The sequence below is a fragment of the Rhinolophus sinicus genome, chromosome 4 (assembly GCF_057876585.1).
Source record: "Rhinolophus sinicus isolate RSI-liver-muscle chromosome 4, RSI-T2T, whole genome shotgun sequence".
NCBI lineage: Eukaryota > Metazoa > Chordata > Mammalia > Chiroptera > Rhinolophidae > Rhinolophus > Rhinolophus sinicus.
Window position 1 is genome coordinate 54,402,495 of NC_142504.1, and position 14,821 is coordinate 54,417,315.

Genomic DNA, 14,821 nt, shown 5'->3' on the forward strand with positions numbered 1-14,821 from the left:
ATAGCATAGTTACTCTGCTTCCTAGGAGAGCCGGGAGGAAACAGGAGGAGTGACTTGCATCCCCAGGAATGTCTTTCCATTAGGAACCAGAGAAGCCCTAAGAGCCAGGTGACTATCGCTGACATGACTCAGGAACCTCCATCAACTAGGCTTATTGGTGCCACGACGAAGACATAATTTGTTAGACCTGGGCTTTCATGCTTAGGAAATTCACATTCCTGTTAGTTGGAACCGGGGACGTGGTCAAGAACTCAGTTGTTCCTCTTCAACTTGTCCTCTTCAACCTAAGATGCTAAGCCAATCTAATAGACAAGAGATTCTTCACTCATTAAGAAAGTGACATTTAAGCTAAAGAATTTTCCTGGATGAATATTTAATTGGACTCACACATTATTTGGTGTGTTTTCTCAAGTATCACTATACTGAATGATCCTTGAGGTTAGAAGTGTGTTTGAAATCACCAGAGAGGACCACTGAATGTCAAACCAAATCTAGAAATCAAAACGATGAAAACAAAAATGAAAAGCCACAGGAAGAGTGGAAGCCTCAGTGATGTAAAACATTTTTGTTGTTGTTGTTATTTTTTCTTAGAAGGTGGATCAGAAATCTTCTGGGATGAATTCTTGAGTTCTTGTATTTTTTGCAGCCAACTTTCATTGGGTACCCAGAGAAGTCTTTTTCTGGATCAAACCTAAGTGCTGACTTGATGATAGATCTTTAGAGAATAAATTAATTCAATGTCATTAAGCAAGTAGACTGGCTGGAGAAGTGAAATCATATACCATGTAATAGCTAAATGTAAAAAAAATTAAATTATCTTCCAGTTTGGACTTCCATGCTATGGAATTAACTTGGATAATCAAGAAGGGACTTTATGTTTGCCTCCAAGTGGGCTTCAGCTTAGAGTGTGTTGCTTGGCTTCCTAGCTCGGTTTATTCATGGCTGGAGGTGGGGGTCATTCAATTCCTCTCTGAAATAGGAATGGCTTTGCTGTTCTCCAGTATTACCAGGTCGGTATTCTTTGGTTCGTGAAGATATGACAGTTGGGCTGAATCCCATAGGAATTTCTTTTTTCTTAACATGGATCCTTAAAATACCAAGACATATCCCTGTTAAGAAATGTTAGCCAGAAAAAAATATCAACGAGTAAGCCATCTTAATGGGATTATAGTTTAATTTTGGCTAGGTACATAGTGTTATGTTAATATAGTAAGTGTTGGTGGAGGTGAAGAAATGGTGGTTAAAGGGTTAAATAAGAACCTCCAGATATTTTCACATAACCAGTGGGTCATGTTCAATATCCCATTTATCACATCACTTCCAAACCTTAAGGATTTATTTGACACTGAGCTGGTCTGTGGGGCTCATTGCATATCTCAGCAGGAGCGAATGCTGTCTTGTGTGTGTGAGTTCTGTATCAGGCTTTATGGAACCACATCTCCATGTTGTCATCTCTTTATCTGTTATGGCACTAGCAGTCAGTGTGTCTCTAGGTTCAACCTTTGAGTGAGGTTAGGATACCGCATAGCAGGGAAGGGGTGAGGGACCTTGAAATGCTTCCCCAACTTGCCTTTCGTTGGAACATCATCTAAGTCACAGCAGCCATGTGACTCTCAGAGTGGGTAACCCATTAGTCTAACTTACCTGAAACCCTGTATCTGTTGAAAGTGTTCCTATGAACCCTCTACTTCAGGTTATTGCAAGAAGCTATATGCTTTTCAAAACAATTAAGGAAAAACCTAATTTTAATTAGATGAAAAATGAAAAAGAAATAAAAGACATTTTGGGAATTTGAGGATAGTATGTGGTGAAATAAAAGTACTAACAAGATGCTGCAGCCACAAAATGCTAGAGAAGCGCTACCCCACTGGAATTGAAAGCACATCCTCAATACAGTTTGCTTCCCATAAATTCCTCAAAGACATCCTGCTTTCTTTTTGTTGCTGGGCCTTCAAATGCGTGTGTGATCTTAAGTGACTCACTTCACATTTTAGTGCCTTGTATTCTGTTCTAATTGGACTAATTTTTTCATTCTTTCAATTTAAAAGAAAAATGCAATTCACTGTACTGCGTATAAATATATTTTGTGAATAGATTTTAATGGCATCATTGCCATGGAACATTCAAATTTGAAATGAGGGAATGTAAGCAAACATCTTTTGAGTACTTCTCTATGTAAAGTGTGTATGTGAGCCCATTATTATACACAATTTGTTTCATCTCCAGGACAAATCAGTAAACATCACATTATTATGTCCATTTTACAGATGGGAAAATTGAGACTTGTGGAGTGTTGCAGCACCAAACCCAGGTTTAGGTCTCCCCGAAATCTGTCTTCTTTTCCCTATTTACTATGGTCTCAGAAGGTGGAACCAGCTCTTGTGTTTTTAACCTTCCAACTTCTGTCTCTCATTTAAAGGCTGCTTAATGTATTTTACATGTTTTGTTTAAAGGTAAGCTTGGAAATTTGTGTAAAGAATATTTAAATTTCAAGAATTTGAACTTAGATCGAGCCTACCTCCTCTGGGAGTTAAGTTTGTTTTTTTATAAAGTCTGTAATTGTATATATATATCATATATCTCCCTTGGAAAATGCATTGTTAGGCTATTTCAATATTCTCAAAAGCATGTAAGTGTAAATGCACCAAACATGTGGATTGCATTCCCCTCCAGTTGTACTGTTTTCACACATTAACAGAAAGGCAGTTGGAACGGGGGGAAAAAGAGAAATGTTGGGATATATACATGCTCGTAAGCAGATTTTAATCATCAAAAGGCCCAAGATGCCGAGCTTCCCCTGACTTTCCTAGACTTCTCACCTTTCCCGCGATCTGCCCTCGGCCCGCATGCTGTGTTGCCGAATTTCCTCTTGCTCACTTGGGGCTGGCTGTGTTTTAAGTCAGAGCTAGCTTTTCCTTGAGCAACATTAAATTGCAAACAATGTTGTATTGGTATATGAAAGTTAAGATGAGTGGTCAATACTATGGCCAGAGTAAGAATTTAAAGATTAATTAGTGTAATTCTATATGATTTCACTCATATGAGGTACCTGAGTGGTCAAATGCATAGGAACAGAAAGTAGAATGGTGGTTGCCAGAGACTGGGGGAGGGAGAAGAGGGCAGTTAGTGTTTAACAGGCACAGAGTTTCAACTGCGAAGATGAAAATGTTCTGGAGAGGGCAGTGGTGATGATTACACAACGATGTGAATGTACTTAATGCCACTGAACTGTCCACTTGAAAAAGGCTAAAAACATACATTTTCTGTTGTATATATCTTACCACAATAAAGAAATAAACTTACTAAAAGCTAATTAGCTCAGTTCTAGGTTGTTTTCCTGTGTACTGTGGTATATAAATGTGGTGTGCACAAAGGACAGGGTGGAGTGGGGTGCGGACAGGCTCGCTCAGGGGGCCCGAGGGCAGAGCTTGGCTCCGCAGTTTGTATTGGAGATGACACACAGTCTTGCTAAGCTGCCTTAGTGGCATCTGTCATAGGAAGAGCAAACACTTACCTCACTGTGACTCCTGGAACTTAAAACATAGGTACCAAGTGCTCAGCCCAGAAGAGTTCAGTGGAAGCACATTACAGATCATTAATAAACTCTTAACAGTATCTACAGTAGCAACAAGTCTTGGGAGAAAATAAAATGAGTCACATTATTAGTTATTTTCCAAACATTAGAAACTAAAGACTCTTGCATATTTCTCTAAGAAATACAGTCACATAACAATTCTTTTGTTTAACAGATATTTATCTAGTATAGTATCTACTCTGGGCCAGTGTTGGCTGACAAGGAACTCAGCCTAGAGAGCATCTGGTAGTGACCCATCAAATAAAATGCAGCAGGGACAGGGAAACCCCGGACTGGTGCTACCAGACATGTGTTAGGCAAAACCATCTTCTACTCTTTAACCATCTTCTACCTAGGAGCTCCTGCACAGATATGTTCTGCATGAAGCTAGTGGGGACCATGCAGTGTGAAAGCATCCTTGAAAGCCAGCATCATTCTCTGACAGAGAATGCAGGTGAAAATAATATTCGGAGATCACAGATGAGAATGTAACAACTTATGTAGGGGAAATTAGAGAAGGACCATGATACAGTGCAGCATTTTCCAAAAGACACTCTGCAGACCCTACAGTTTCTTGAAGCCCTAATAGTTGTCCCACCAAGAAATGACCCTGTTGTTAAACAACTTTGGGAAACCTGCCTTAAACAAAGACCAGTGCATTCTGTTTACCTTGACAGTTCTGAGAACTGTTAATTTACATTCTGAGATAGGTCTGAGTCTCTAAGGAGATACTGAAAACGGTGTTTTCCTGTTAGTTGACAGTGGCGCCCCCTTTCCCCTAGAGCTCTTACTAAGAACCCATGGAAAAGCATTTTGTGGGTCACCGCCCTGGGAACATGTGTCTTGGAACCATATGTGATGAGCTGTAACGGCCATTTACTGGAGAAACTACTAGTTTACACTCAAAGGGAAGAGACACCAAATAAGAAAACTGACCATCGTCCGTCCCAGGGTTAGAATTTTCTCTTGTTTCTTAGCTCAAGGGACCAAGGGTCTTGAGAAGTATTAGAAGGGGTTTTTCCTTTTTACTATGGGGTTGGACACCTATGAACACTGGGCAGGAGAGGGTCAGCCAGGAGCACAGCCAGGGGGGTGTCTGGGTGGCTGAGGGGCTGTAGTGTGGGGGCACTTTCACCCCTAGCTGACTGGGCCCCCACCCAGGAGGGCCTCACTGACAATGAAAAGCATTAATAATGGAAATGGTTGAGGGCAGCACCAAAGTGCAGATCAGAAATAGCTCACACGGTGATGCTCTTGCACTAGAAGCAAAAACCATCCTGGGATCTAAATAAATCACTTAAGAAAACACTTTCTCTTCATTGAGCCTCAGTAAAGCTGCATTAGGAGAATTCTGCACAATTGTTCCTACTCTGGCTTAGAAAATGGAGCTGATTAAGTGGAAGGAAATTTTTAAAATGTGACAAAGATGATGAGGTGATTAAAGGGTAGGATTTAAGTAGCAAGATGTGGAGAATTTAAGATGTATGAGTGAGTAGCAATGACAGTGAAGTGTATGATAGCTGCCTATAAATACCCAATTAATTGCCTAATGTGGCAAATGAGAAGAAACAGGCTTTAAACACCAAAAGGGAAACTTGAATTGAATTCATTTAGGGAAGCAGTATTTACCAGAAAGGGTGACTTGACTGCCATTGCACGGAAGCCAGCTGAGTTATTTGGGTAAAGACTCTGGATGATACTTTCCTTTCTTAAAATAGCCTGGTACCAACAAAGATTGTTTCTTTTAAAAAGATGCATACGTTTTCATGTTTCTTAGGAGGAGAAATTGAAGAATGAAAAAAATGATTAATTTACGACAGGGTATTGTGAACTGGTGACAACACATAGGGTTGCTTCAACCCTTTAGATGTGTTTTCCTTTAAGTTGAATTATAGTAATATGTGTAAGAACCATAGAGAATCTGTGCGTTATGCTCCATTGTGTACAGACATTCACCCTGTAATGTGAAGCATAAGAAGAACTGTTACTCTAGGAAGCACTTGGCAAAACCAGCTAACCCTTAGTGAGTATGCTTACACATTAGGTGCATCACATATATCGTTTCTAATCATGTTGACACACTGAGGGAAACACTAGTATCCCCATTTTACAGATGAGCAAACTGAGCCTCAGAGAAATTAAATAATCTGGTTGCATAACCAGTAAGTTGCAGAGCCAGATCTGCATTCAGTTCTGAGTTTCTCAAAAATCCCTGCCCATTTATTGCGTCGCTATGCTGCCTCCTGAAGGCATTTTCATCATCATTTTTATAAACTTTAGACCAATGACTTAGTATATATGAAGAACTCTGAGTGAAATGGTTTGCTTGTGTTTGAGCGGGTGGTCACTAAGATGTTACCACACTTATCCTGATGACATCACGGCCCAGAGGAAGCAAACAGCCTACCTATGGCTGCATGTGGAACGAGCTAGGCGAGGCTAGATGGAGGCAAGGGCAGCTGGCTCCACCTCTCTGTGCATGCAGAGCGGATGTATGCGGAGGTCTGTCAGATCTCAAAACCAGCATCCAGATTTGATTATAACTCCTCTTTGTGGGCTTTGGAGCTTTTTGTTATTTCTTCCCTTGCCTCACAGAGTTCATATCTGTTTTCACATAAACAGAAATGATTCCTTTCTGAGCACTTCATTGTTGGTGGCATTATGGAATGTCCCAGGAAGGGGGAAATGAGGCCAATTATAAAGAAATTCCTCTTAAGCTTGCATGTTTATATGAAAATGCCAAAGCCACCAGCTGTTACAATAGCAGACTTTGGTAAAGCCCTCGTTCCCAACTGTCCTACAGCATACATACAGCAGGGGGAGATCATTCCAGTAGACTTGATTAGAAGATGAAAAGAAAGTTCCCCTCGTGTCATCCTACATTCATGAATTTTATGGGAAATTTAGGAAATCTGCACTTTGGTACACTTTTTATTTCAGTAAGAAGTTCCCAAATTGTAAGCATGCAAGTGACAACTCAGGTTCTAAGCATTCTCTTAAATACCTTACCTCAACTTACCACTGAGATATTTCTTTGAATAGAGAGTATAGATTGAAAAAATTCATTTCACATCCAATTTATAAAACATTTGAGACAAACAGCCCATCAGTGTTCCCGTTACCTCATTCGCCTTTTTTAGTCATCAGGAATGACTGCATATGTCTTTTACATTCATGGAACGCATTTCAAATCTAAGGAATTCAGTTCCATAGCAGGCCCTTAGCAGAGATGATATATATCATCTTGTTTGGCTATCTTTATAATGATTTCTTCTTTTCTTAAAAAAATATATAAATGGTATATTAGGACTAATGGAAAAAACAGATCTGACAGGAAGGTCAAAAAATAAGTTATTTAAACAATTCTTCTGGAATTATTCAAAACAGTAGGGTGGAGTATACTCCAAGAACAAAATAATATAATACTGAAGATTAGATTTTTTAAGTGAAGCTTAATTGGAGCAGCTTTACCATATTGACATGGTTAATGCATCTTTCCTGTTAGCACGTCCAGTAGAGGTAAGCCCAGCTCCATTTCCCTCCTCTGCCACCAGGTACCAAGGTGAGCTGTCAGTTTCCGGGATGTGACCAGTAGGACAGCTCGGACTCACAGCCAGCTCGCCCATGCAGGCCACAGATTGGAGCAGCATGCTCTTCCTGGGAGAGAAGCTCTCCCTGGTGGTGTTGGAGGCTCATCCTTCTCTGTTATTCCAATTTTAGAGGCTCTTTGTGTTTATATGGTAGCTCAAGGTATAATCGCAATGACATCAGGGTGTTTCTTCGTCTCCTCTGTCTGGGTGTAGCAATATGGCCCATAAGTCCTCAGAAAGTATAAGTTACAGCTTACAACATATTTGACAAATTTTAGGTCTAACAGTAGTTTTCATTAGTTGCCTTCCCTTCATTTGCAGTGAATTACAGACAATTTTCTCTCTGGTCTATTTTTGTACATTTTAATTGTGAAAATTTCCATTAAGATAAAAAAGAAGAAGGAGGAGAAGGAGAAGGAGAGGAAGAGGAAGAGAAAGGGGAGGGGGAGGGGGAGGAGAAAGAGAAGTGGTGAAGGAGAAGAGGAAAGAAGAAGAAAAGTCATTTAAACACATTTGGTCTTAAATCAAATGATAACTATAGGAACTGCAAACCAAAGCCTACCATTTTGGTTGAAATAACAAAATGGTTTCTGTGGAAATGAATTCTTTGCATTAAAAAACAAAACAAAACAAAAACAAACTTTACTGGAAGATGCATCTTGGACTCTTTAAATTCAGTCCTCTCCCCAACTTCCTGCCTGCAGTCCAGAGTCTGATACAAATACTTTAGGGGGCATGTCATTTTGAAAAAGGAAATAAAAGCCGTGTGTTTCCCCTGAAATAAAAAATAACCAACTAACTTTTAGGCCTTCACGTCATCTATTTAAGTATTTGAGCCAAAAGAAAAGTTAACTGTTTAGAATCAGAGGTTTCTAAACCAACATAAAGAGCAAATTTAATTCCTTCTAATCATTTGTTTCCTTTGTCTTTATTTTGAAGGGCATAAGAGGTAATATCAAAGAACACTAAAGGAAGGCAAGTTAAAGGGGAAAAAACAGAATTCATGAGTGAAAAAAATAGAGGGAATGCTCATATTTGAACAGTTTCTGAAATGGTCTAAATCAATCTTTCACTGCGACCAGCGAGTGCGCCTTCTCTTATGAGCAGGGAAACTCTCTGACAACACGCCTCTTCCTGTACTTTTCTTGAATATCAAGCATCACCCTCTAATTTGCACCCAGGTATTCTTTGGACTGCTCTTTTTACCCTGATTAAATTAATTCACATATCCGAAAGAAAATGTCAACGTGGAACCTTTCGTGTGAGGTGGGAAAAGGAAAAGTTTATTTCAGTGTTCTTCTATTTAAACACAATGGAATCCTGCTATAACTTTTTATTCTTGCTTTCCAATATAATATGTTTGAAATCGTATTATGATTTAAAAAAAGTGCACAAAAAGCAATACATAGCACTCATACGCAAATCCTGGTATCAGTCCTGATGTTACAACAAAATTTAACCTTATATTTTTATATGTGGCTATTACACCTATTGGTTATTTTTCCTCTCCCAAATTTAAATCTCAATGTCAATTTATTGTTGTTTTCAAATAAAATGTAAATATCAATATGTTAGTGAGAACTAAGCTTTTGAAATAAATATTTTTCCCTACAGTACTCTATTAGGGTAGATAGAGCTGCTGGATAATTTGAAAATTAGTCAGTTTTAGAGTTTAGGAGATACACATATTTTTAATATAAGCAGCCAAATTTTATTTTTCTGGCTTATATATGCATTTCGATGTGTATGTGTGTTTGTATAATATATTTTAAAATGTCATGTCAAATATTTTAAGTGTTATATAAATGTCACTGTTTTGCTATTATTATATATGTGACATCTACTTTGTGCCATGGGAAATTGAGTATGTTGAATGGAGGTGATGGATTGGAGGTAGTAATGCAGGCATGAAAACCGGAGTTCATACTTAAGGAGACCTTATTTTAGTGATGCTGATTATGTAATAGCAATAGCTCTACATCTAGCATAAGATGTGTTTGGAAATGTTTAGCTTATTTACTTATGAGGTGCTTTTGAAAAGTCTGTATTTTGCAAAGAAAAAGTTTACCTAACCCACGAGACTAAAAACAAAATAAACTAGTAGGAATTAACCTACTATTTTTTTCCTTTTTAATAACACAGGTTAATAGAATTCGTCATAGAATTTTCTAATATTAATTCCTGTACTGAAAAAAAATACCCTCTTTTATATTTTCACACACAAACGGTATGCTATAGAATGTAAATCATGCAATATAAAAGTAAACTGTATGGTATTCCTACGCCTAACACTCCAAAAACTATCTTAATGGGGCATTTTTCAAAATACCATTAGTCCACAGGATCTCTTATGGGATCCTTGGGTCTTACATCAAACCACAAAGGAGAGAGGCAGAGTTTGTCACCCTAGCAGAATGGAGCCAGGGATGTGAGAATTTGGAGCTGGACAGACAGACCGGTGTAGGTCAAAGGATAGCAGAGGACAACCTACCTGTGGGCAACAGAGAATGCCAACCCATCAGATGGGGCAAAATAACTGGTACATATGGTGTCATATTTACCAAGAGATAGCAAGTGCCTTGATAGGCAGTGGACAAAACACACAGAGATCGTAGGTTCAAGGGACATCATGGAGTCCTAGCAAATAGTGTGCCGTGGGCCTCAGGTAAATCCTTCTGCTTAGCAAGGCCTCAGCCTAAGGACTGATATTTAGGAGCAAATCTCAAGTCCTGGCATGAGAAAGAAAATGGCAAGAGCAATATAGAATCATGCATTTTCTTAGTCCTGGAAGGACAAAGCTGCCAGAATAGTTTGAAGGACAGAAATGAGCTCCAGGGAAAGAGGCAGAACTTACTTTTCAAAACTTGAGCAAAAGGCAAGAATTTGTTTCAGGGCAAAGCTGAGCATGCAGTGAAGACCACCCAACTCCGTGTCTTCCAAACACAGTCCCCAAGGCCCTCATGCTCTTTGGAAGTGGAGGAAAAGTATCAAGAGGCAGGAAGCCAGGCAGAATATCGACAAGAGAATGTTTCCCACTCAAGTGTTGGGGTTGTCCCTCTCTGTTCAGCAAGTGACAGTCCAGGGGCAGTGGTCTCAAGCTACTTAACAGACTATTTGTCAGAAATTTCCACAACATCAGTGGAAGAGGCAGTAACTGCTCCTGGAGGGATCACAGCAGTCAGTCATCAGGAATCAAGGCCATTTCTACACCCTGGACAACTCGTAGGAGTTTCCTGGGGTCCCTGATGGCCCCATGGACTCTAGATCTCTAACAAGGACCCTGGGGTGACGTTTTAGCTTCTCTAGGCCACTTTGTGGGAGTTACCTTTTGACCATGGGGCAAAGCCACCCTAGAATCTGTTCAGTTTATTGGGACAGCTGGATGCCAACAGCCAATCTGTGTTAAAGAGCCCAGACCCACCCCATCTTTCTATCACGATTTCTAGGAAGCAGGTATGTTGAACATGACCAAGACCAAATGGTGCTTTTTAGAAGAATCTTTGCTGTGAAGACCATGCTGACACTTCAAAACCGAGCCCAATAATCAGTTCATTTACTTTCAAATAATGTTCTCTTTTCCGTGTTACCATCTAGATACCTTCACGTTATGGTTGGTGCTGTTGGTGACACATTCATAACACACGAAATATGTTTATGCCTTTCCCTTTCTATGTAAACACCTAAGCAGGCATCCAAACAAACATAATCACCTGCACTATCAACTGCTGCACAGCATATCTTGATGGGGGTGGTGTGTGTGACAAATTGTCTTTACGGAGAGAGCAACTCGCAGAGCGAGGAACCTGGACTCACGTCCTGCACAGGACGTGTGTATTAGAAGTCTTGGATATTATAGTTGACTTAGAGAGGGATGTGCCATCCTAGGACAGAGCAAAGACTATTTAATAATGTTATAGAGAAGGGAATTGGGCTCAAAATGTAGACAAACTTTCTTACCTGTGAAGCACTAAAGAAAAACAAGGGGGTGCAGAAAGTGTTAATCTTCCTGCAAGATAGTGAGCATTACAGTGACTGTCGAGTCAAAGTAGACAGTGGGTGGGCACTTAGCAGGGATGTTATATTTAAGTGTATAGTAGGGAATTGGCCTAAATGGCCTTTAAAATGACCGACAACACCAAAACTTGACACACCAATGAAGGCAATAAAGCTGTTTCACTTCCCTCCCCAACACTGGTTGTACATTCTTGGATTGAGCCTATATGTGCAATCACTCCTTTCTAATGGAATTTTTCCTTCTTCATTTACATATGTGTTGGAATTCCTTCTACGTATGTGTAATTAAATCCAAACTTCTTAGCAAGACATTCAAGCTTCTTGGTGATGAAGCTTGCTACTGCTCTCCCATCTATTTTCTCCCTGAAGCCCTGTCATGTTGAACTTGTCAAGTTCCCTGAAAAGACCAGGCTATTTTAACTCATGTTGTTTCTTCTGTAGTGAGTGGCTTTTATTTTCTGTTTTGCCTACATAACCTATTCAGCTGTATCAGGGTGATGTATAGCCAAAAAATAGACCACAAATAACACAGTCTTAAACAGAGCTATAATTCTTTCTTCCACAACTGTGAGAAAGTGGGCAGTTCAGCACTGGTATGGCATCTCTTCTCTGGGACATCCACAGTATACCAGGCTCCTTCTAGCTCATTGCTGTGCTACCCCAGGAGTATGGTCTTTGTGTTTTTAGTACAATATGGTGTTTAGAGCTCTGGCCATCACATCTATATTCTGGACAGAGGGATGGAGGAGGGAACAAAGAGGAAAAGGAGCAAAGGGCACATCCCAGCTATCTATTTGGGAAGGTTCCTGAGTGTGGTCAAATTATAACTCTGTTCACATACATTAACAAGTACTTAATCACTGGAAAGAGTCTTGGAAGTGTATCCATCTTAGGGATGAGGGGTGACATTGGCCTTACTAAAAACTGGATGTTCTATTTCTGTGGAAGAAGAGAAGGAATATTAATAGACAAGAAACCATGTATATTACATTATCACTTAAAATCAAAGGATATGGTTCTTGTTATGGGAAGATGTTCTTATCCCCTGATTGAATTAGTTGTCCCTCTGCTGTGTTCTCAGACATCCTGTGAATATGTTCCCTAAGTGGGTTAAATGCCTTTATTTCCTCAGCTATCTCTAATTAGACTGCGAACAATTTGAGGCAGAAGCTCTGATTTTATCACTGTATTGCCTAGAACACTAGCTATAAAAATTTACTGATATTGAATAAATGAATGAATTAACCCTGAAAAGTTTCCTGATGTCAGTATCTGATAAATTTTGTGATTTAAGTCAATATTTTAATTTAAGGTGTATTGTGTTTTGTGCTCTTAAAATAATTTTGTAGAAATCTCTAGAAAATTAATAGAGCATATACCAATTATATAGCAAATGTTGCATGTATGTGTGTGTGTGTGCATGTGTATATTATAGTTCAGAAAGTGAGAATTCTGCTCAAAGTAAGATATACATAGATTTTCTCCACATTCCCACCATATCTTTCCCTGTAAAGATAGTTTAGAAAAATATAATCAAGGAGAGTTTATGTTAGTTTAAGCCATTAAAATGCAGCAGATTTCATGTGGACCACAATCGGTATCAATGCAACCAAATGATGTAGGTAACTATAATGCTTTATAGTTAATAGCTAAACTCATAAATTTGTTGAGTAAAAATCTATTGAGTAATAAAAACACATAACCTTTTTCAGCAATTGTTTTTTCTGATATGCATTGTTTTCTGTAACATATTTTAACAGTGCCATTAAGTTATCAGTCCTAGAAAAATAGTTATGGTGGTCTGGAGAAATACAGAATCCTATAGCACTCTTAAAGTTTAAGCAATTGATTTTACCTAGTAAGTTTAATTTATGATTAATGGGAAAATAAAAGTGCAATTGTTATTTTCAATATATAGGTCTTCATTTTTTTTAAGGATACTCATTTGATAATTAACAAATATTTATCATCTAATGAAGAAATAAAATACGTAAGACTTAAAAGGAAATATAATATTAAAAAAAGACATGATACCTGCTCTTAAAAACTTATAAATAGGGAAGAGATATTATATTAAAAATTGTAATGTGTTGAATTCTGGTCAAGATGGCAGCATAGGTAAATGCTGTGTTCACCTCTTCCCATGACTACTTCAAAATTACAACTAAACTACAGAATAACTGTTATGGAGAATCACCTGAAGTCTAGCTGAACATAAGTCCTACAACTAAGGACATACAGAAGAAGCCATATCGTAGGAGACTGGTAGGAGGGGCAGAGACACAAAACGAGCCAGCCCCATACCCATGTGTGATGGTTAAAACGTGGGTGGGATATCTCAGCTGTGGAGGTCCCCCTGGGGGAGCAAGTGGTCCCAGCCCAACACCAGGCTCCCCAGCCCAGAGTTCTAGTGCTAGGAAGAGAAGTCCCCATAACTACTGGTTGTGAAAACCAGCAGAGATTGTGGTTGGGTGGGACAGAGGGTGGCAGAAGTCCCAGGCATTCCTTTTAAAGGGTCTGCAAATGGACTCACTCTCTCTGAGCTCCAACATTGGGGCAGCAGCTCAAAAGGCATCTGAGACATACGAGGAGGAACTCAATTGTCTGGCTTCATGGCAAGGGCTGAAGGGGCAGCTTTCTTTCAGACAGAAGTACTGGCAGAAGTTATTGTTCCTTTGTTGAACCCTCCCCCCACCCAGCCTGTAAGCACAGATGGGTGACATACATGAGTCTCCATCAACCTAGCTAACAACATTTGCCCCACCCTGATGATTTTCTGATACCCCACACAAATTGAGTGTCCATCCAAGCCGCTTCCAGTGACTTTTCTATACAAGTGGCCTGTCTTGTCTCATGCTGCAGACTTTCCTAAGGCATATCCCAGGTGTCTCCAAACCCAGCACAAGTAGCAACCATCTTCAGATCACCAAGTGGCCCAGGGCAGGGCATAGGCAGCAGCTGACCTTGGCCTCCACCAGAGACATTCCTAAGAGGTTTCAGACCACACCAGAGCACCACCCAACCACCTCCACAAACAACACACCCAAAGGGCAAACTCAGCAAGACCCAGAGCCCTGAGAAGAAAGAGCCCTGCTAAAGTCAATTTTACTCCATAGGGTCAGCCCCTACACAATAGGCAGTAGTCACAGCCAGTCTTGTAGTCACAGCCTCCCCTGTAGTCACAGCCAGTCCTCACAACAAATCAGCCTGAGGGTCAGTCTCTCCCATTGATGTGCCAACAGCAATCAAGGCTCAACTACAACAGGAGGGTACACACAACCCACACAAGGGACACACTTGGACTACCTGGCTCAGGTGACCCGGTAAACTGCACCACTGGACCCAAAGGACACCTACTATACAAGGCCACTCTACCTACATCGGTAGACACATAGAAACACACAGAGGGAGGGAACCAAAATAAGGACACAAAGAAACATGCCCCAAAGGAAAGAACAGAAACAAAGCTCCAGAAAAAGAACTAAATAAAACAGAGACAAGAAATATACCAGATGCAGAGTAAAAAACACTGGTTATAAGGACACTCAATGATCTCAGGGAGAACTTCAACAAAGAGGTAGAAAACACAAAAATGGAGATAGAAAACATAAGAAAGCACCAGTCATAAAGAAGAGAATACAAT

At 39.8% G+C, this 14,821-nt stretch overlaps 1 protein-coding gene across 18 annotated transcripts in view; it reads left to right on the forward strand.

The window, feature by feature from the left end:
- The window catches only part of SUGCT (succinyl-CoA:glutarate-CoA transferase), a 743,714-nt gene that overhangs the window by 627,381 nt on the left and 101,512 nt on the right, over nt 1-14,821 (forward strand). For 2 of the 18 annotated variants that reach the window (XM_088797831.1, XM_088797843.1), the window contains one exon: nt 7,129-7,184. The exons of 14 other annotated variants lie outside the window; for them this stretch is intronic. In XM_088797831.1, the coding sequence (XP_088653957.1) occupies nt 7,129-7,169 (41 nt within the window). In that variant the 3' untranslated portion in view covers nt 7,170-7,184. Of the gene's footprint in view, nt 1-25; nt 3,296-7,128; nt 7,185-14,821 lie in introns of those variants that run through there. 2 more of the 18 variants (XM_088797824.1, XM_088797835.1) reach the window with 2 other exon arrangements.